This window comes from Anolis sagrei, chromosome 3 (genome assembly GCF_037176765.1).
Source record: "Anolis sagrei isolate rAnoSag1 chromosome 3, rAnoSag1.mat, whole genome shotgun sequence".
Classification (NCBI taxonomy): domain Eukaryota; kingdom Metazoa; phylum Chordata; class Lepidosauria; order Squamata; family Dactyloidae; genus Anolis; species Anolis sagrei.
The window spans coordinates 153,023,116-153,046,325 of record NC_090023.1 but is presented as its reverse complement, the minus strand read 5'-3'; the positions used below and the strand labels follow the sequence as shown (position 1 = coordinate 153,046,325).

Sequence of the window (23,210 nt, the reverse complement as noted above, 5' to 3'; positions counted from 1 at the left end):
GTGTCAAATAATGCTAATGATTCTTATTAACAATAAGGCTCCATTCACCTAATTGAATTACTGGTTAATTGGTCTTCTGTTCAATTTTATCAAACCTCCAAAATTAAATAACCTTTATTTTTCAAAGCTTCGTCTGTTTATATTAATCAATTCTAATACATCCACTGGCAGTTACAAACTTGCCATTTAGTTAATATTGGAGGCGATAGAAAACAAGGAGTCAAACATGACTTGTGATAACAGAAAATGCTGAAAAAAGCAGTGGTGTGTTTACAGACATTCTTATTGACACTGCAAAGCATTACCATGTGCTATACAAGCTGCAGCAAGCACTTTAACAACTGTACAAAGTATGGAGTGACTACAAAGGGAGCTGTTCTTGTTTATACTAGGATCAAGCCTGCCATGTGCATGAAAACATCATTCTCCTTGTTTAAATGACAAATGCAGATTTCACGAGGAAACGATGCTGCAATTATTTGCTTTTAACACTGTTTTTTTCTCCAAATGAATGTTACTTCTTTTACCTCTCCCCCCATTGCTCCCAAGATACATGGAGAGCAAGATATGACTGGTGTAGGGTAGCAGATAGAAGTATGAACTATAAGGCACCGAGCGGCCCTTCATTCAAATTCCTGCCTATGCCACAAATTTTATGGAAAGCCTCGGGGGGTAAGTCATCATATGCCCAGCCTCATTTCTGACCGACTAAATCAATTATTTAAATAATATATGGGACATGCTTGAAGTACATCAAATGTGAAATATAAATGCAAAGAAAAAATTAAAACTTTCCTTTTTCACTCTGTAATATGTTAATAATATTAAGCGAACATAAACCCCATCCTCTGTCAAACTAAAGCATTACTTTGTATAGCCAGTAAATTTCCCCCAAAAGTTTCTTCTTTTAAACATCTGCTTCCAGAACTTAATCTATACTGATTCTCAGGACCATAAAACATTATTCCCAAATGCTGTTTCAGTTGAGTATTTAGTTCGTTTTCAGTAGTTACTATTGGCATACTTAATCTGAACCTCTGCAGTTCTAAATATGTGTTATTTCCCTGCAGAGTGTATCATTTCTATCAGAAATATTCTAGTTTTATTTGAGGTGCCTAATATTTTTAAAGTCCTGTTTATTCATTTCTCCTCTACATATATAGCCAGTGCATGGAAAACATGTTCAGAATCCTATTTGTTCTCCCCAACTTGAGTAAACTTGAGTAAGTACCATAATTAAATTCCACCGATTCAATGGTTTTATTCTAGTTAAACCTCTCCATCTATTCTTTGAGAAGAACACTGGATGTCAGATGGCCAAATCCTATAGCAGCATGTGAGTTGTGTGACAATCCATTCTGTGGTATCTTTTTGCATGGAGATGGTGGTTCTGGTGAAGACAAGAGAATGATCTAGTTCTGAATTGCCCATGGAAGCCAGGCATTTGGGAAATAGGTCCTCTGAACTGGCTTTCTCCTTTCAGTGTTGTTGTGTCTGCCTTTTTCCTAATCTCCTTGTCACCATTTCCGCCTTGCTGACAGTATAACTATGTTATGAGAGGAGTAAGATGTCAAGTTGGCTTAAACCACTTCTTTTATGAGTCCATCTCTCTCCTTGGCAGAATGAAGGAGGTTTTCTTGATTTCTGCTATGGCATTGTTCAGATAATGTACAGGGGGAGCTGGCTTTGGAGAAAATCATACTATACAACACTCAGTTTAAAAGTGTAAACAAATATGTGACAAAAATACCCTACACAATTAAGGAAAGTAGAATCAATTCTGAGATTAAGACAGCAAGTCTTCCCAAGTCTAGATTTGAGTCCAAACTGATGAATTTGGTGGTTTGGAAAATTATTTTACAAGCCTGCTTTGGATGATGTTTGTCAACATCTCCAGTGGCAACGTACCAATCTTTGGAGCTATTTGCCTCCCATCCCCCTTTTTACAAATATTACTAACGAAATCTTACAACTTGGTGTCCACTAATCTCATATGTGTGGTGTAATGTGTTCAGTTTTGGACTATAACTCTGAAGACCAGGATTCACACCTTCGCTTGGCCATGGAAACTCACTGGATGACCTTGGCCAAGTCATATCCTCTCAGTTTTAGAGCAAGGCAACAACTCTCAGAACAAATCTTGTCAAGAAAACCCTGTGACAAGGTTACCTTAAAGGTGTCAAAAGTCAGAAATGATGTAAAGGCACACAACAACTTCATATGTAACTGAACTATAAGAAAAAAAATACCAGATAAGAAAAAAAAATAAGGAACATGGTATTCAGAACTCTTATCTCTCCATGTTTTAAGTCACATTAATGTCTGAAGGAACTAGCAAAACCACTTCTGAGTATTTCTTGCCTAAGAAATCCTATGAAATTCCTGGAGTCACTATAAGTTGACAGGTGACTTGGGTGCACATACACACACACAATGCCTAGCACAAACATAACCAAAATTACGATCAAGCTTCCAAATACACCGGTATGCCTACAGTTCTCTTTCATGAAGGAAAAACACTCGTATGAGTAGTGAGCATGCCAGTTAGACAGCTCCTCCTTGGGATCAATTTTGTGTCTGCTGTTACAGGGAAAATGCCTGGAAGGGACTCACCTGTGTGAAAGGGAGGGTTTCATTGAGCTCATCGAGTTCATGGGTGGCTGCATGGGGAGCTTGCCAGGAGGGTCGTTTTGGCGGCTTTTCTGGTGGCGCAGCAGCAGCAACCGTCCCAACTCCTCACACCACGACGAGAGCAGTGCTGGAAAACAGAAGGAAGGCCTTTGGATGAGAAATACATATAGAACAAAAAAGAGAAAATATGAAGAAAGGAACAACAATGCATACTGTAGGACAAATGCCACAGCAATGTAATTTCTTATGTTGTATGACTTCCGTGGGTTTTTTTTCTCTTAAAAGACATGTTTGGTGTCTATTAACCTTAAGTAAAGACTTTCTGTATATATTTCAGATTTCAATATTAATGTCAAAAATACGTAGTATGATTTTACATAGGATTTGTGCAACATTATAACAGTAAAGACGAATATCACTTAAGTAAAACAAACATTAAAAACACTTATGACCATACAATAGAAAGAGTCACTGGAGGCTATAGAGCCAAAGTGTGAAAACTACCAGCTGGCCTAATCTGAAAGCTGGATGAAGACAGCAGTGTTTGTGACAACCACAGCCCAAACAAGCGCTGTCAGACTACATTTCCTTGTTCTCTTATCAGACAGATCTCTTGCAAAAATAATTGCTCTTAGAAGGTTCATAGGCAAACTTAAGTATGCATGATTTATTCAATTAAATTAACCCCCCCCCCCCAAATGTCTATATTATTCAGAGCAAGTACTAGAATAGTAAAGAAGGTGGAAGGAAGGAAGGAAGGAAGGAAGGAAGGAAGGAAGGAAGGAAGGAAGGAAGGAAGGCCTCCAGTAACTGTGCTGAAACTGACTTGAGAGATAGGGAAGAGAAATTATGACAAGCAGTTCCAAAATAATATACTAAAGTATAATGCTGTTGTTTATAGACAGTTCAATATGTTCAACAATGCCAATGTGCTTTTTAGTTTTCCTTGAGTACCATGGCACCTAAAAATTTATTTTAAATTAAAATTTATTAGATTTTGTATTTTTGGCAGTATGTTTATGTATGTATCGTGTCAGGAGCAAGCCAAAGAGTTGTGCATTTTTTAACAAACCAACCAACCAACAAACAAAAACACAAAGTTTGCAATCTTGGTAGTTGATTAAATGTCCTTTGACCAGTAGCTGGCCACTTGGAGTGCCTCTGGTGTTACTATAAGAAGGTCCTCCATTGTGCATGTAGCAGGGCTCAGGTTGCATCGCAGCAGATGGTCTGTAGTTTGCTCTTCTCCACACTCGCATGTCATGGATTCCACTTTGTAGCCCCATTTCTTAAGGCTGGCTCAGCATCTCGTGGCAGTCTGTTCAGCGCCTTCCAAGTCACCCAGTTTTATGTGTTCCCAGGGGGAATCTCTCATTTGGTATCAGCCATTGATTGAGGTTCTGGATTTGAGCCTGCCACTTTTGGACTCTCGCTTGCTGAGGTGTTTTGGCAGTGAAGCACAACAAGGAGACATGATGTATAGCATCCCTGCCTAGAAGGTGATCTCTTAATGTTAGGCTTTGAAATTTTTATTTCGGAATGCAGGAACAGAGGAGAAGCAAGATGCACATCTCATACCCTCCAACATTTAACAGGTGAAAACTGAGATGTGTGGACAATCCATGTCAGAATGTGGCCACAATGATGAATGTTATTAGTGGGGAAAAACACACACAAGGTAGCAGAGGTTTGGTTCCGACTGAGTCAGCTGGGAAAGACAAGATTCTGCCCCTTTCTCTCCCTTCCCTCCCAGTTAATTAAGTGCATATTGAATTTGGTTTGCAGCAATTCGAATAAGCTGAGGACAAGGGGGAAAGTAGGAAGAAGAGCAAGAAACTGGGACATTTTAAAAGCAGCTGAAAAAAGTGAGATGACAAGTGAGGTTAATGAGGATTCTCATTGCCAGACTGGGATAGGTGAAGGGTATGGCATCCCCAAGAATGAAATCAAGTACTTACAATGTTGTTACAAGGTGGACAGAAAATGAAGAGCTATTTCAAAATCAGTTGGGTTTTTTTTAATTGTGAAAAGACATACATGATCAATAGAGAGAATTCCAAAGAGAATGGTAAAGCTAGAAAAGGCACAATTTCTTTTTCGGAAAAGAAGAAGAAAGGGGCTATGATATGCCATGCCAGTAGGCCAGAATTTGCTTTTTTCTGTTTCAGCTGCCAAGGGCAAAACAGCAGCAGGATTAAAGTTTAATGAGGAAGGTTTCTACTAAGCTTGACAAAAGGTCCATCAAGTGTATAGGAAGAAAAAGGAAGGTTAAGGTTATAACAGCTATCTGTCTCACTTTGGCACAGCCCCTGTGTGATCCTACCAACAGTTCGATTGTCAATGAGCTCAGAGTGAGTAACATAAGTGCGGGTGGATACCACAACTGAAGCAGCATCGGGCTGCATGACTCAGGGAGGGAGAGGGATTTGGTTTTGGGGTTTCCAATTCTGGGCACCACAATTGAAGAGAGATATTGACAAGCTGGAATGTGTCCAGAGGAGGGCGACTAAAATGATCAAGGGTCTGGAGAACAAGCCCTATGAGGAGCAGCTTAAAGAGCTGGGCATGTTTAGCCTGAAGAAGAGAAGGCTGAGAGGAGATATGGTAGCCATGTATAAATAAGTGAGAGGAAGTCATAGGGAGGAGGGAGGGAGCTTGTTTTCTGCTGCCCTGGAGACTAGGATGCAGAACAATGGCTTCAAACTACAAGAAAGGAGAATCCATCTGAACATTAGGAAGAACTTCTTGACTGTGAGAGCCGTTCAGCAGTGGAACTCTCTGCCCCGGAGTGTGGTGAAGGTTCCTTCTTTGGAAGCTTTTAAATAGAGGCTGGATGGCCATCTGTCAGGGGTGTTTTGAATGCAATATTCCTGCTTCTTGGCAGGGGGTTGGACTGGATGGCCCATGAGGTCTCTTCCAATTCTATGATTCTATGATTCCACCTGCCAATCCCTGGATAGACCTTAGCTATACCATGTTTGTGAATTGCAGAGTATGTGCAGATGCCTCCTTTGAAATGTTTTAGAAGAAGTGAGACTAAATTTAAATAAGCCACAAACAAGGTCATTGTAGGTTTTCCGGGCTATATGGACATGTTCTAGAGCAGTGTTTCTCAACCTGGGGGTCTGGACCCCTGGGGGGTAGCGAGGGGGTGTCAAAGGGGGTCACCAAAGACAATTGTAAAACACAGTATTTTCTGTTGGTCGAGGGAGGTCCATGTGGGAAGTTTGGCCCAATTCTATCGTTGGTGGGGTTCAGAATGCTCTTTGATTGTAGGTGAACTATAAATTCCAGCAACTACAACTCTCAAATGTCAAGGTCTATTTTCCCCAAACCCCACCAGTCTCCACATTTGGGCATATTGAGTATTTGTGCCAGGTTTGGCCCAGATGCATCAGTGCTCTCTGAATGTAGGTGAACTACAACTCTAAAACCCAAGGTCAATACCCAGCAAACCCTTCTAGTATTTTCTGTTGGTCATGGCAGCTTTGTGTCCAAAGTTTGGTTCAATTCCATCACTGGTGGAGTTCAGAATGCTCTTTGATATTGTAGGTGAACTACAAATCCCAGCAACTACAACTCTCAAATGACAAAATCAGTCCTCCCCTCAACCCCACCAGTATTCAAATTTGGGTGTATCGAGTATTTGTGCCAAATGAATGAAAATACATCCTGCATATTGGATATTTACAAGATGATTCATAACAGGAGCAAAATTACAGTTGTGAAGTAGCAATGAAAATAATGTTATGGTTGGGGGTCACCACAACATAAAGAACTGTATTAAGGGGTCGCAGCATTAGGAAGGTTGAGAACCACTGTTCTAGAGGCATTCTCTCCTGACGTTTCACCTGCATCTATGGCAAGCATCCTCAGAGGTAGTGAGATCTGTTGGAACAGACCTCACTACCTCTGAGGATGTGTGCCATAGATGCAGGCGAAATGTCAGGAGAGAATGCTTCTAGAACATGGCCATATAGCCTGAAAAACCTACAACAACCCAGTGATTCCAGCCATGAAAGCCTTCGACAATACACAAACAGGGTCACTTTATATCTGCCGAGATGTGTCCCTTAAAGACAGCATTCCTATTGTTCTCTGAGACAACTCCATGTAAGCACAAAATACTCCCGTGAGCTGCCTTCCTATTAGCCAAGGAATCTGTCAACAGGCATTTGATCAAACTGCATTCATCTTTTATCCCTGGCATATCATTACTAATGTACCAGCAACAAAGGGTGCTCATCTTCCCGCCTTCCTCTCCCTTTTATGTTGCCTGGAGATAACAATCGCTACCTAACATTACACTGTGGCCACTTGAGTTCTGAGGTGGAAAGTGGGCGGCGGGCAGGAAAGGATGAACAAAGTGTTCTGGCAAACTGAAAATGCAGCCAGGGTTGGAATAATAGCAGATGCAGAGCACCTCCACACAAGCTGAATGCAATTACAGTGATGTTGAATGGAAGCCATCCATCTTAAGTGCAGCTTTGATGCAAGGTGAGTTGCTCCTCATACGTGAGCACAGAACACTCTCGACAAATAAAGATAAAAGGAGGAAGCAGTCTAATGATTTTACAACCTGAATCTGCAAATGAATGCTTCTGCAAATAAAGTGCTGGTAACTTCTGAGTTATGAATGAGAAAACCTTATGAAATTCACGGTAATGTCGTATGTCGACAAGCGAGGGGCAAAGCAGGAGAGGGGGTAGCAAAAGCAGAACAAACCCGTGGTTGTAGGAGAAATAATCCCACCCTCCCACCCCGAGTTAAAAAAGTGAGATCAGATTGGGTGACAGGACTGTAACATATCGACGAAAATAAATATACTATTTGTATATTTGTGATTATCATATTAAAAACACAAAATATGGTTCAACTTTGGGACTATATTTTACAATCATATTTGTGAAATGTGGATGGTGTCTTTCTCCCAGCACACGGCCAATTGTTGCACCTCATTAACAATTTAAATACGTTCATATGCAGCACTGGCCTGAAATATTTTTAAATACAAAGGCAACCCTTAAGGAAAATGTCAAACAACTCAAATGAGTGCAGGAGGTTAAAGTAGAGGATGCCTAGGTAAAGGTAAAGGTAAAGGTTTTCCCCTGACATTAAGTCCAGTCGTGTCTGACTCGGATGGGGTGCTCATCTCCACTTCTAAGCCGGAGAGCCAGCGTTGTCCGTAGACACCTCCAAGATCATGTGGCCGGAATGACTGCATGGAGAGCCATTACCTTCCCGCTGGAGCGGTACCTATTGATCTCACATTTGTATGTTTTCGAACTGCTAGGTTGGCAGAAGCTGGGGCTGACAGCGGGTGCTCACACCGCTCCCCAGACTTGAACCTGCGACCTTTTGGTCAACAAGTTCAGCAGCTCAGGGCTTTAACTCACTGCGACACTGGGGGGCTCCTAGGCATCTAGAATATGCCTAGATATAGCAAAATTAGGTCTTGCTTTTTGAACCCCCCCCCCCTTATATTTTTAAGCTGTGTTTCAATTTGTGGGTGTAGAACCTGTAGCTATGGAGGGCCAACTGTACTTTTTTCTTTGTAACACAATATGTAATGGAACCAATAGTGGGCCTAAAATTATACTGCTATATTTGCACAGAACAACAGGCTGGTTCAAGATTGGAAAAGGAGTATGGCAGGGCTGTATACTCTCACCCGACCTATTCAAATTGTACGCAGAACACATCATGTGATGTGCGGGGCTTGTGAATCCAAGGCTGGAGTTAAAATTGCTGGACAAAACATTAACAAACTTAGATATGCAGATGATACAACTTTGATGACTGAAAGCGAGAAGGAGCTGAAGAGCCTTATAACCAAGGTGAAAGAAGAAAGTGCAAAAGCTGAGTTGCAATTAAATATATACATATATTAAATATATATAAAACCAAGATTATTGTAACCAGACGGATTGATAACTGGCAAATAGAGGGAGAAAACGTGGAGGCCATGACTGACTTTGTATGTCTAGGCGGAAAAATTACTGCAGACACAGACTGCAGCCAGGAAATCAGATGTTTACCTCTTAGGAGGAGACCAATGACCAATCTCGATAAAATAGTTAGGAGTAGAGAGTTCACACTAGCAACGAAGCAATGGTATTCCCCATGGTAACCTACGGATGTGAGAGCTGGACCATAAGGAAGGCTGAGCAAAGGAAGATAGACGTTTTGAACTGTGGTGCTGGAGGAAAATTCTGAGAGTACCTTGGATCACAAGAAGATCAAACCAGTCCATACTCCAGGAAATAATGTTCAACTATTCACTGGAGAGATATTAGAGGAAAAGATGAAGTACTTTGGCCACATCATGAGAAGACAGGAAATCTTGGAGAAAATAATGATGCTGAGGGAAATGGAAGGAAAAAGGAATAGTGGCCCACCAAGGGCAAGATGGATGGATGGTATCCTTGAAGTGACTGACTTGACCTTGAAGGTGGTGAGGGTGGTGACAGCCGACAGGGAGCTCTGGCGTGGGCTGGTCCATGAAGTCACGAAGAGTCAGAAACGACTGAACAAACAAACAACAAATGTTTGCTTTCTTCCTGTAAACAAACCAACAAACAGGAAAATGAACTTATTGTTGTATAGCATGCCCTGTCCTGTGAATGTCCATTGGGTATATCCAAAAAAGGAAAATCCAAATTCTGCTACCTCCTGTTGATTCTGAAGAAAGGTAGAGGCAGAATGTAGCATTGTAAACTTGAAGTGCAGTGGCATCTTATCTCAACGGTAGCCCATTGGCACATGACCCCAGGAAACCGAACATAGGCCAACCATAGGGCCCTGTGTTGCAGCTGGATTTTGAGATATGTGACTGTTCTCTGTTCATTCAAGTTAAAATGAAACAAACCAAAAATTAATGTACAGATTACGCTATTCATCTTTTGCATGCTTAGCTACGGCATTTTTAGACCCTTGCTGCATTTAGGCACATCTCATCTCATTGAAACGCAAAGCACGAAAAACTCAGCATCACACTATAATGAACAGATAAAGCAGCAAGCACAAAGGACAGCCGCAGATGGTGCCAACAGTCAGTCTCTCCTTCTCACAAGCAGAGCAGCCAAGCAGCTGTGTTTCCTCCCTCCCTTCTCCCATATAAAACAGGAGCACAAATTTTACAGATGGGCCCTCTCAGCCTTACTCTTCAGGGGTAGTTTGCTGACTGGATTTCAGCCCATTGCTACACTGCATTGCCTTTGTCGTGGCAGAAATGGCATTAAGAACACCACCATCGCCATCCAGGCCTCCTCATCTCAAAAGAAGGAAGCTGTCCATTTTTATTTGCAAATACTAGACCGTAACTTGGTTCCCCCCAACCCCTTCTCTCATTTGAGCGACAGATATCTCCTTGTACATCACAATAGCCAAATGGAAGGATTAACAGCTTTAGGTCAGAACAAATGCCAAAGGCATGGTCAACTTTTCATCACTTGACATAAAAATTGAGACATGTTGAAAGTTAGGATACTAACGGGATCCTAGTATGTGCTCATTGTCTTTTCATCAGTTCTACTTTTTACTACAGGAAGCAAACAGGGGCAATAATGGGTTGTTGTAGGCTATTTCGGGCTATATGGCCATGGTCTAGAGCAAGGGTCCTCAAGCTAAGGCCCGGGGGCCGGATAGGGCCCTCCAAGGTCATTTACCCGGCCCTCGCTCAGGGTCACCCTGAGTCTGAAATGACTTGAAAGCACACAACAATAACAACAACAATCTTCTCTCATCAGCCAAAAGCAAACCTACACTTCCCACTGAAATACTAATAAGTTTATATTTGTTAAAATTGTTCTTCATTTTAATTATTGGATTGTTTTAAAGTGTTTTTTTGCACTACTAATAAGATATGTGCAGTATGTATAGGAATTCATTCATTTTATTTCAAATTATAATCCGACCCTCCAACAGTTTGAGGGACTGTGACCTGGCCCTTTGTTTAAAAAGTTTGAGGAATCCTGGTCTACAGGCATTATCTCCTTAGTAAATCAGTAAAGGGCCAATAATTTATGGAACCATCACAATGAACTGCTGACCCGAAGGTCGGTGGTTTGAATCTGCATGACGGGGTGAGCTCCCGTTCGTTAGTTCCAGCTTTCCATGCCTCCAACCATCTGGGAGTCCCCTGGCAATGTCCCTGCAGGCGGCCAATTCTTTCTGACACAATTTTAAAAAATCTGTCTTTAAACTTTTTGATAGTGTTTCCCCACTTATATTTGCATACATTTGTATGTTATTTTGGAACACACATTAAAAATAGAGAAAAATAATGTATTGTTAAAGGAAACAACCTCTTTAATATTTTCTTTTTCATTTTGAGCTGCAGCAATACACGAAACAAAAGATCCTAGAACAATAAAGTGTGCCCATAAATAGTATTCGTGCCAAAGAACACTTGTTTTTACTGTCTAAATCACACCCCAACAATTAATCAACTAAAGTTAGACTAGATCAATAGATCACCAATATTTTTTTTGTGGTGGTGCAACGGGATAAAATATTGTGCTGGCAGAACTGCTGACCAAAAGGTTGGTAGTTCAAATCCGAGGAGTGGGGCGAGATCCCATCTGTCAGCTCCAGCTTCTCATGTAGGGACATGAGGGAATCCCTCCATAGGATGGTAACACATCCGGGCATCCCCTGGGCAATTTTTTTGCAGACGGCCAGAATGACTTGTAGTTTCTCAAGTCATTCCTGACACACACAACCCCCCCCCCCCCCAGCAATAATGAATGCTTAAATTAGTTTTTAGACATTTTTAGAAATCTTTAGAGAAGGGTGTGGTTTCCCCAGTGAGCACCTCTGCCTTTCCAAATTAATACTAAGAGCTTACAGCAGCTTTGGTGCTACTTCCCACCTTCAGGATATTCAACAATGATACATGTAATACCTTCTAATCAGGGGAATTAATATTTGATTGAGACCATAAGTACCCTTTGAGGTTGGGGGCAGCACCTGGGATGGAAGGCAAAGAGGCTTTGTGATCATCGCAAAGTGCTAAATCCGCTAATGTGAACCAAGGCAGCCAGACGTATGTGCCTATTGATTCTGGAACCCTCAGACGCAGCCCATCGTATTGCAAAATGCTGTTCTAAGCATCTAAGAGTCACTAAATGAATGAACGGACTCCCTGGAAAGTGAAATACAGAGGCGCCTGGTGCTAATCTATTTACCTATTATGATACCCTCGTATTAGTTACAGTTTATCACCTCACTAAATCACCTCCTCTTGTTAAGAAGTGTGCTGCAAGGTACAGCAAACTGTTATTTATAGGTAGACACTATATTTACAGCGACAAAGGCAAGTGAGGAAGGGACAGGACAGCCGCTCAGTCATTTCAATGCTGTCTGCTTTCCCAGGAGACAGCAGGAAAAGCACAATAGGATTACAGCTTCTTGCTGCAGCGAGAGTTCAATAGGCAGCACAGCACTAGCTCTTTTACTACTTCTTTAGGATTTTTTTTTTTTGCAGTAGGCAAGGCTTGGTTGTGATGAATGCATCTCCTCATTGATTGCTTTTAATTCACAGTGCCATCCATCCACTAATGGCTGCTTTGCTACACGGAAAATATACCAATAACAGCTCCTCCCAGCGCCCTCCCCTGCTTTTCAGTTGGCATTCTTTACAGATTGTGCAGAGCCGCAGAGGACTATTATTGTGGAAAATGTTCACAATGTGGACTGTTGCATCATTCGAGAATTTCAAATCCTGTTTACAAACAGAGAAAACCATGTGTTTTGTGTAGAAATAGCTGTAAATTCATGATCTTGGAGGGGAAACAACCATCAGGATGCATGATCAGGAAAGCATATAGATCGCACACTAGCATATAGGAAACACTGCTTGAACACCAAGCACAAAGTAGCTGCACGCAATAACATCCTGCAGAAATTTACTGGCAGCACATGGGGTGCAGACCCAACTTTAGTAAGAACATCAGCCCTAGCCTTGTCTTACTCAACTACCGAGTTGTCATATGTTCTATAGTTGTTGGTGATGAAAGGGTTAATGTGAACATTAGTTCTAGAGGGTTTGGTAATCTGCAAGGGGGAGTTCATGGGTGAAAGCAATTAGGGGTGGAGGTGTGCAGGAGATGGGTTGCAGCTGGGCGTTACTGGATTTAAGGAGCTAACCTTGAGACTGATCTTTGGGAGAAAAGTATTATGTCACGTTGCCAGGGCTCTACCTTGTTTAGGTAGAGATGAACCAAACTCCCAGTTTTATCAAATAGTTTAATTAAAACAGCCAGCAAGTAAGTGAACATAACACTGAATGAAACATTCAGAATAATCACAGGATGTCTTAAACTTACACCTGTTGATAAACTCTACAAGCTAGCTGGCATTGCCCCCCCCCCCCCCCCGATGTGTAATGGGAAGTTGCTGCTAAATGTGAGAGAAATAAGGTTGTACACTGTGAAAGCCATCCACTACATGGCTACCAGCCTCCTCCCAGTAGACTCAAATCAAGAAAAAGCTTTATGAGAACTACCACTCCTCTTCGTGCGTCCCCAGCAACAGCAAGGGTATCCCTCTGGGCAGCTAAATCAGGAAATCCCAATTGGATGGCCCCCCACGAGGGTCTTCCTGCAAGAGCAAACCAGGAATAGGCAACTTGGAAGTCCCTGACCAGACTCAGAAGTTGAGTGAGCAGATCAAAAGACAGCCTGGCAAAATGGCACTTCCTAAAATAATCTCGCACCTTGTGTGACCTGTGGAGCAGAACAGACAACTCTGTACTGTATGCTTGTCCACTATGCCCTGCCTCATGTACAGAGGAAGAATTGTTGGAGGGTATAGACAATGCCATTGCTGTTGCCCGTTTTTGGTGAGAAGATATTTAGCCAACTGCACTCCTCCTATTTTTATCAGTTTTATACTAATTTATGCAATGCTTTTGATACGAAATAAATAAATCAGGAAAGCACATATTTCAAAAAGCCACACAACAAAACCTGAATTAATTTATCTTTCATAGAAATACCTCTCATGTCCCCGCATGGAGAAGCCTCCCACAAGGATGATAAAACATCAAAACATCAGGGCGTCCCCTGGGCAACGTTTTTGCAGAGAGCCAATTCTCTCACACCAGAAGCAACTTGCAGTTTCTCAAGTCGCTCCTGACATGACAAAAAAGTGGCTCACAATAAAGGCTGGGTATCTCTTATCCAAATTACTTGGGATCAGAGGGTTTCGATTTGAATTTTTTCTGATTTTGGCATAGCTGCATCTGTGTATAAGCATTCATAATGAGGTATCTGGGAGATGGAATCCAAGACAAAATATGAAATTCAGTTAGGTTTCATATATGTCTTCTAAACACAGCTTGGAGGTAATCTCAAATATAATATGTTTTGTGCATGAAAAAGTTGGTACACTGAAACATCAGAAACCAAAGGAATCACTATCTCCACTACCCATGTGGACAATTCTAGATTTTGGAGCAATCTGGTATTTTGTTAAGGAACGCTCATACTGGAATAATAATCTACAATGCATAAAAAATCTACTCATTTTAAAAAAATCAAACAAATAGAAACAAAATGAAGCCAGCTGGTTGTAGGAGAGGCAACTAATGTTTTCTTCGACAGCCTCCTCCTCTCCCTTTCCCTGGAATCCTTCCCACCAAACAGATGGTGGTAGAGGCTGGAGAGTTCTGGTGGAGGAGGGGAGTTCAGCAGGAGCACCAGGCTCATGTGCTTATTGCCCAGCCTTCTCTCCTTCTCTCTCTGATTCCTCTGCAGTCTCCCTCCAGCTGTATTGGACTACAGGTCCCATCTTCCCCAGTTAGTATGTCTAATCCTGGGCTGAGTGGCAATGAGCAATAATTTAGTCCATCTAGAGATCTCTATCTTGGAGAAGGTTGCTACAAAACATTAATCTAGATGCCCTCTGATGGAAAGAGATAACCCAAGTTTCCCAGTCCTATTCATTACCATCTATCCATTATATCAAAAAGGTTATTACCTCTGGGTAAATCAAAATACAGTGGGCTTTTAGTATCCTCTGGGATTTGGTTCCAGGAACCTTCATAGATACCAAAATCTATGCATACTAAATACCTATTACATACAATGATGTAGCAAAATGGTGTCCCCAATGATAGAAATCAAGGTTTGCTCTTTGGATTTCTTTTTCCAAAATATTTTCAAAATGGTTGAATCAGATCTGGCCACAGTGGTCCACGCTCTTGTTACATCCCAAAGAGATTACTGCAACACTCTACGTAGGGTTGCCTTTGAAGACTGTTTGGAAACTTCAATTAGTCCAAGGGGCGGCAACCAGATTACTCACCGGAGCATCATACAGGGAACATACCACACCTCTGTTATGTCAGCTCCACTGGCTGCCGATCCAGTTCTGAGCACAATTCAAAGTGCTGGTTTTGACCTACAAAACCCTATACAGCTCCGGCCCAGCGTACCTGTCTGAACACATCTCCTTCTACATCCCACCTCGGAGTTTAAGATCTTCTGGGGAGGCCCTGCTCTCGGCCCCACCTCTATCACAAGTGAGATTGGTGGGGACGAGGAGCAGGGCCTTCTCAGTGGTGGCCCCTCGCCTGTGGAATTCGCTTCCCGGAGAAATTAGGTCATTGACATCCCTCCTCTCTTTTAGAAGGAAACTAAAAACATGGATATGGGACCAGGCCTTTGGGTAATCTGGCAGACAGACAAAAGACAGTGACGACTAGAATTGGATAGGATTATGACAATGCTGAATGAACTTACGGATTTTGAGCTTGGCGAACGTTGATCACTACATTGGTTTTTATTAGTTGTATTGTATAACTGGATTATTTTAATTATTTTATAATTGTTGCTGCTATGTATTTATCTTACTATGTGTATTGCTGGCATCGAATTGTGCCTTTTGTAAGCCGCCCTGAGTCCCCCTTCGGGGGTTGAGAAGGGCGGGGTAGAAATGCTCGAAATAAATAAATAAATAATGAAGGCACAATCCATTAATACAGAACCCTGATCTCCTGGAATCCTAGTCCAATATTCAAATCACGACATCCAACTGGCTCTTAAAAAGTTTCTGTAATGATGTGTGTGAGAAAGAGAAATGCTATTGCAGATATGTAACATCTCATCGACTTTAGACCTTCACCAGAAGAATCTGTACCTGGAGACCTCTTTCTACTTTAATCAGTTCTTCAGCTTCCCTATGTCTATATGACATATGTTCATTATTAAGAAGCTGGGCAAAGGGCACTCTTCTGGATCCCAGTTCCTCCCCTATATCCAGCTCATACTACCAATGTTAATTTTGGCTTATAGTCAGGTAGCTACTCAGTGGTTGCCCCAGACAGAAATTTAGAGTCTAAAGTTAGATTCTAAAATCTATATTTAAACCCTTAAGTAAAGCACTGTTGGATTTATTTTCAAAAGGCACCAAAAAGCCAGGACTCCCACTGTGCTTGAAGTGAGTGAAATGGCAGGTGTGCAGCACCTTTAAACCACAGGACAATTTTCTGTAAGCGCCAATATGGATTTAAGAGCTTAACAGCAGACACTTGCATTTGAAAATTTGTTCTCTGTCTTCAGTGGATTACTTATATTTATTACAGCGGTAAAAACAGTCTGAATGGCATAAGGTGGAAAAAGGGGAGAAAGCTCTCCGTGATATGCATTTTGATACATCTTATCCAAGGAAGCAGCAACAGCTTGTATTTTGTGATCATTTTGGTGCACCTTTTACTTTCCAACTATGAAACTTTGGGCCCTTCCACATAGCCCTATATCCCAGAATATCAAGGCAGAAAATCCCACAATATCTGCTGTGAACTGGGTTATTTGAGTCCACGCTCAGATAATGTGGGATTTTCTGCCTTGATATTCTGGGATATTGGGTTGTGTGGAAGGGACCTTTGTTTGGGAGGCAAATATTTCCCAAAGAAAGAAGGGAGAGAAGGGAAATCCCATTGACCAAGATTTACATACTGAAGCATCCAAACATCCACTTCTGACAGAGCACAGTGTTCCCTGACACATCTACAAATACAAGCACAGTTGTCATGTCTTGAACTAAGCTTCCTATTTGATGTTACTAGGATAGGCCAGTGTCATCCCTTTAGATTCAACATATCAGTAGGGCTCTCCTTGTCTGCACTTGAAGGATAATCCTCCCTCCCAATGCCTGGTTGACTACACAAAGCTGCCTTCCCATTTTGTGTGCTCAGAAACTGCTGACTACAATATTCAATGAGTAATGTGTAAAATCCCATTGCACACAAAGTGGAAAAGAAAGGAAAGGACTGATTTCTTGGATAGCTTTATTAATTTCTCCTCCTTTCTGAATGTCATGGAATCTAAAGGCCTTTCCAGACAGGGCCTATATCCCAGGATATGATCCCAGATTTTCTGCTATATGAGTCTGCACCTCCAGATAATCTGGGATAAATTATAAATAAATAAATCACAGCCCAGTTTACCTGTCTGAATGCATCTCCCTTTATGAACCACTGCGGAAACTAAGATCTGGGGAGGCCCTGCTCTCGGTCCAGCCACCATCACAGGCGTATTTGGCGGGGACGAGAGACAGGGCCTTCTCAGCGATTGCCCCCTGGTTATGAACTCCCTTCCTGGCAATATTAGATCAGTTCCTTCCCTCCTCTCCTTCAGTAGGATGGTGAAGACCTGACTGTGGGACCGAGCCCTTGGGCAGTGCAATGAGGCAAAATGGTGTCCTGAGATAGTTTTTAAGCAACTTTTAATGTGAATATAAGTGATTTTAATGTTTGTATATATTTATGGATTTATGTCCTGGCATTGAATGTTTGCTGTATATATGTTGTGCTCCGCCCTGCGGGGTGGAAAGGGTGGAATATAAATGTTTTAAATAAATAAATAAACAGAAAACCTGGGATTTTTTTTTGTCGTGTCAGGAGCGACTTGAGAAACTGCAAGTCGCTTCTGGTGTGAGAGAATTGGCCGTCTGCAAGGACGTTGCCCAGGGAATGCCCGGATGATTTGATGTTTTATCATCCTTATGGGAGGCTTCTCTCATATTCCCGTATGAGGAGCTGGAGCTGATAGAGGGAGCTCATCCGCCTCTCCCCGGATTCGAACCTGCGACCTGTCGGTCTTCAGTCCTGCCGGCACAGGGGTTTAACCCATTGCGCCACCGGGGGCTCCATACCTGGGATCAGATCCTGGGATATAGGGCCTGTCTGGAAGGGCCTAAATCACTGAAAAATGGTAGTTCTGTGAGATACAGATGCATAGAAAAAGGAAAGAATAAGATGCTACTTGATGGAGATAGGATGGAGCAAGGTGGCAAGGGACCACTCTTTCCACATGAGTGTGAAGCCACAATCATGTGTTTCATTCTGGCCACCACAAACTGGACGAGACGATGCTTAGAGAACTCAACAAGTTGACTCTCAAAGGAGATATAGGTTGCAATTTGGGGAGAATACTTATACGAAAAAGATGGTTAACCAAAAACCTGAATTCTCACAGCACTAATACTATAGAAGCACAGAACTGAGAAGTTAGAAAGAACAGATAATTGGAGGGAAAATATGAAAAAAAAACCCCTAGTACATTGTGAGGTCTTCCTCCTCTCTAACCTCAAGATAAGACCTGGAGTGAACATAGTGCTCTTGTGATCAAATAAGTGGGAAGGCGGAAACCTGGAGGGTTGAACTGAAGGATGGTACTCTTACTGAAGCTTCTAAACTAACCATGGTAGTTTCCTGAATAATTGGAAAGAAAGTCATAAAATGAGCAGGAAGGTATCGTTTTAAAGGGAAATTTCTGTTTTGCTGCCGAAAACAGATGTGTGGGTTGATTTTTTTTGGAGGGACAAAGAACTAAGGACTGCAAAAAGAGAAAGAGAAGGGAGAGAAAGAAAGAGGTTCCTTCTAAACAGCTGAATAAAATCCCATATTATCTGGTTTGAACTGAACTATGTGGCAGTGTGGACAGATAACCCAGTTCAAAGCAGATATTGTGGGATTTTCTGCCCTGATATTCTGGTTTATTTATTTTTATTTATTTTGAACACTTGTACCCCTCCCTTCTCAACCCCTTAGGGGGGACTCAGGGTGGCTTCCAGTTGGCAACAATTCGATGCTACATAATAAAATACAAAAAAACAAAAAAACAATAATTGTAATAGTTAAAAAACATTAAAACATTAAAACAATACACTTAGAATCTACTAAACGATTACCAGTCTGGTGGCCGTTATCTAGCTGAATTCTGTGATTGAGTATTCCATTTAAGTTATCCATAATCCATTTCCAAGCCATTGTCAACATTTTCATCGTCGTTTCCACCTAATTACCCGAAGGCCTGGTCCCACATCCACATTTTTACCTTCTTTCTAAAGGTGAGGGGGGATGAAGTTGACCTAATTTCCCTGGGGAGTGAATTTCACAGGCGGGGGGGGGGGCACCACCGAGAAGGCCCTGTCCCTCATGCCTGCCAAGAGCAAGGCCTCCCCAGAAGATCTTAAACTCCGAGGTGGGACGTAGAAGAAGATATGTTCGGACAGGTACGCTGGACCGGAGCCGTATAGGGTTTTATAGGTCAAAACCAGCACTTTGAATTGTGCTCGGAATTGGATCCGCAGCCAGTGGAGCTGACATAAAGGGGTGGGGGGTGGGGGTATGCTCCCTGTATGACGCTCTGGTGAGTAATCTCCAGTGAGTAATCTGGTTTATATGGCTGTGTGGAAGGGCCTTGAGAGGGAGAAGGGGGAGAGTGTGTGTGTCAAGCTATTTTAGAGAGCTGGGAACTGTAGAAATGTATTTGTCCCTATTGTAGAGCCTATACTCTTTGAAAATGGCTGAATTGGACTATGCAAGTAAATATCTACATGAAGTTTCTTTTACATTTGCATATTTTCTAAGAAGCAGTGGATGGAATCATTCAGTACAAAACATCTCAGAGTTTGGTATTAGTTCTAGTTTTCACATTTCCCCTCTTTCCACATATTCTGGAAAGCAGTTTAGGGACACTATGCGCTTTTCACCTAGCATCTAACTCACCTGCTGAGTCCAACTGTTGCTCTGCACTAATTGAGCTTCAATCCTAGCATGGATCCTCATAGCTGAGTACTGTAGAAACACATTGCAGAGATGATGAAAAGCATTCTTGTCTTCTCATACCAGCTTTCCTGCTAAGAACACCTCCGTATGGACAATGGCTTTTTTCCTAGACACCATCCATATCTCCAGAGTTTTGTAAAACTATTTTTGGAATACAATTTTGGACTACTGAGCCTACATTGGCCTGGGGAGTCTGTGAGTTATATAGTCCCAAAGAGATTTTTCCACTAAGGTCTGTAGCTCATTTTGTGGACTATCTTAATGATTCATACATTCTTTCTTGTCCTCACACAACTGGTTTATAACATGGATATTTCTGCTACTGGATTAGTGAGATGGACACATGATTTGCATGACCTGAACTGTCAATTTAATTTAAATAATTTCTAAGTCTGTTCAAGAGAGATACACATAAAATAAATAAATATGAACACATGGATTGATTAGGTTATTCATCTACCGAATCTGATTCTGTCTTGATTCTGCCATTATATTATATGTGGTGCAGTTGGCTGGGAGTCATCTGCATTAAGATTAATACTGATCGAAAGGTCGTGAGTTCAAAGCCAGCCCGGGTTGGAGTAAGCTTCTGACCAATTTGTTTAGCTTGCTGTTGACCTTTGTAGTCTGAACGACAGCTGCATGTGTCAAGTAGGAAATGTAGGTACTGCGTATGTGGGGATGCTAATTTAACAAATTTATAATGCCATAAAAATCTTCAGCAAGCATGCAAAGAATGAGAAAGTACTTCATCAGTGTCACAAATGGACGGTGAAGCGATAGCTCCCCTGGTGGCCAGAATACCCTCATCAAAAAGCTGGAATGTTAAGTTGCCTCTGTGTGTCCGTCTATATATGTTGTGTGTCTATGGCATTGAATGTTTGCCATGTATATGTACATTGTAATCTGCCCTGAGTCCTCTGCGGGTGAGAAGGGCGGAATATAAATACTGTAAATAAATAAATTATATTATTCATAGATTCATAGAGCTAGAAAAGACCTCATGGGCCATCCAGTCCAACCCCCTGCCAAGGAGCAGGAAGATCACATTCAAAGCACCCCTGACAGATGGCCATCCAGCCTCTGTTTGAAAGCCTCCAAAGAAGGAGCCTTCACCACACTTTGGGGCAGCTCCACTTCCTTTTTATCTCGGGCAGTCAAGACCTGAAAGCCACACATTGAGCACATTGACTGGCAGCAGCTCTCTGGAGATCTCAGATAAAGATCTTTGACTTGAACCTCAAATGTGCTCTTCCCATTCTCTATTGCTCTTCCCACAAAGTCAAAATGTACCCCAAATGGCCACTGCCAGGCAACAGAATACGTACATTACTCATTTTAAGAAAGAAGAGCTGCTGGTAATTGTTGCTATTCTTGTAGGCAATGTTGCATGGTAGCTGGCACTATTAAGTTGGCACACAAGAACATTTAACATGGTATATACACTGTCCAAATTAGCTAGGCTGAATAATTAGAAACAGGCACTTGGCAGTGAATGCAGGATGCATACCCAAGTTTCAAAGCATACCTAATTGGGAGGCGGAGTAGATAACGAGAGACAACACAGCCAAATAAAGAATCTTAGATAATTATTATACTTAACAAAGGAGGCAATAAATGAAAGCAATAGAATATGTGTACACGTGTCTGTTTCTATCCAAATGTAATGAAAAGATACAGAGATTCAATCCCGCCAAACATTACCAGCAAGAACAATGAGGAAATGTCATCTTTGTGCTGGAAGCGGAGATTTGAATTCTGTTTGGACAAGTTCTCCCTTTTCAACAGGACAGGAAACAGAATGAATCAACTAATAGGTTAGAGATTATATGAAAGGACCCTGATAACATTTTGTTGTCCCTTGATAATATTTTTTTTAAAATCAGAAATCCAAATTTTTTATCAGGGATCCAAAATTTCATGACTTTCAAGGATATCTCATTGCAGAGAAGCAAGGGAAGGGAACAAGAACCCACAGCAGTTTCACAATTTACAAGGGTTGAATGAAAAGTAATGCCTCCACCTTTGTAACTCCTCAACAGATGGCAGTACTGTTATGCGGCAGGTACTGGCTTGTTCAGTAGGATCTCCTCTACAGTTCCATTTTGGCAGGAAGCCTTAGCATTGAACAGTTGTGTGGTTAAAGTGCAAAGTATGGAACCCTGCGCAGAAGGTTGGTCAATGAGACTTAAGCAATGTGCAGTCATTGAATTCTTGACAGCAGAAGATGCCACCCCAAAGGAGATTCATCAGAGAATGCAAGCTGTTTATTGTGATTGTGTTGATGTGAGTACTGTGCGTCGTTGGGCGAGTAAGTTTAAAGATGTTGAGGTGGGAACATCTGACTTGTGTGACAAACAAAGAATTGGATGTCCTGTGACAGCAACCACCCAGTTTCAAGCAAAAGGTTGACAGATTAATTCAGGACGATCATCGTATCGGTGGTGCAGTGGGTTAAACCCCTGTGCCGGCAGGACTGAAGACCGACGGTCGCAGGTTCGAATCCGGAGAGAGGCGGATGAGCTCCCTCTATCAGCTACAGTTCTTCATGCGGGGACATGAGAGAAGCCTCCCACAAGGATGATAAAAACATCAAATCATCCGGGCGTCCCCTGGGCAACGTCCTTGCAGACGGCCAATTCTCTCACATCAGAAGTGACTTGCAGTTTCTCAAGTCGCTCCTGACACGACAAAAAAAAAAATCACTCAGAGAGAAATTTCAAGCACGCCGTCTCTGAGGGCACCAAGGCTGTCACCAAGTACACCAGCTCCAAGTAGGATCCCAATGGAGTCCTTAAACCAACACCAATGCCAACAATGGGAGAAACACTAGGTATTGTTTAAACAGACTCAGAGATGCAGGCGAAATGTCAGGAGAGAATGCCTCTAGACCATGGCCATATAGCCCGAAAAAACCTTCAACAACCCAGTGATTCCGGTCATGAAAGCCTCCAACAATACATTTCAAACATAATCGGCACTTCACAAGAACGTGTGGGTCACATTATTCCATTGCTTGGCTATCGGAAGATCTGTGTCTGGTGATTATGTGGAAAAATGAATAGTGGTAATTAAAGAGCACATTCTAAGATTTATTTCTGGGTTTGATTTATTAAAATATTCCCATCCAAACCCAAGTAACAAAGGTGGAGGCATTACTTTTCATTCAACCCTCATATATAAATATGAGCTCTTCTGGAGTGCTCCTTAAATTTCCTAAGGTGAAGCAACAAGTACATGGCCAACACCAAAGTCAAACTATGGGAGAAACACTAGGTATTATTTAAACAGACTCAGAGAAGGTGGAAGAAAGAATACTAGTACCACGAGGTACTGGCCTCATTTCTACTTCCCAGTGTTCCAATTCCGTTCCTGAATGTAGATATATAGAGCTATATGCAAATTTTATGCAAATTTGTATTTTCTTGTTCTATCCATTGACACATATAAGGCAGCCCCTGTAAGACTGTATCCTAGAGGTGCAGGAAATAAGGCTCTTGTG

At 41.9% G+C, this 23,210-nt stretch overlaps 1 protein-coding gene across 9 annotated transcripts in view; it reads right to left on the bottom strand.

Annotated features, from left to right (window-relative positions):
• The window catches only part of ZMIZ1 (zinc finger MIZ-type containing 1), a 520,385-nt gene that overhangs the window by 72,551 nt on the left and 424,624 nt on the right, over nucleotides 1-23,210 (bottom strand). For all 9 annotated transcript variants that reach the window (XM_060769065.2, XM_060769068.2, XM_060769069.2 and 6 more), the window contains one exon: nucleotides 2,614-2,758. In XM_060769065.2, the coding sequence (XP_060625048.2) occupies nucleotides 2,614-2,758 (145 nt within the window). The remainder of the gene's footprint in view (nucleotides 1-2,613; nucleotides 2,759-23,210) is intronic.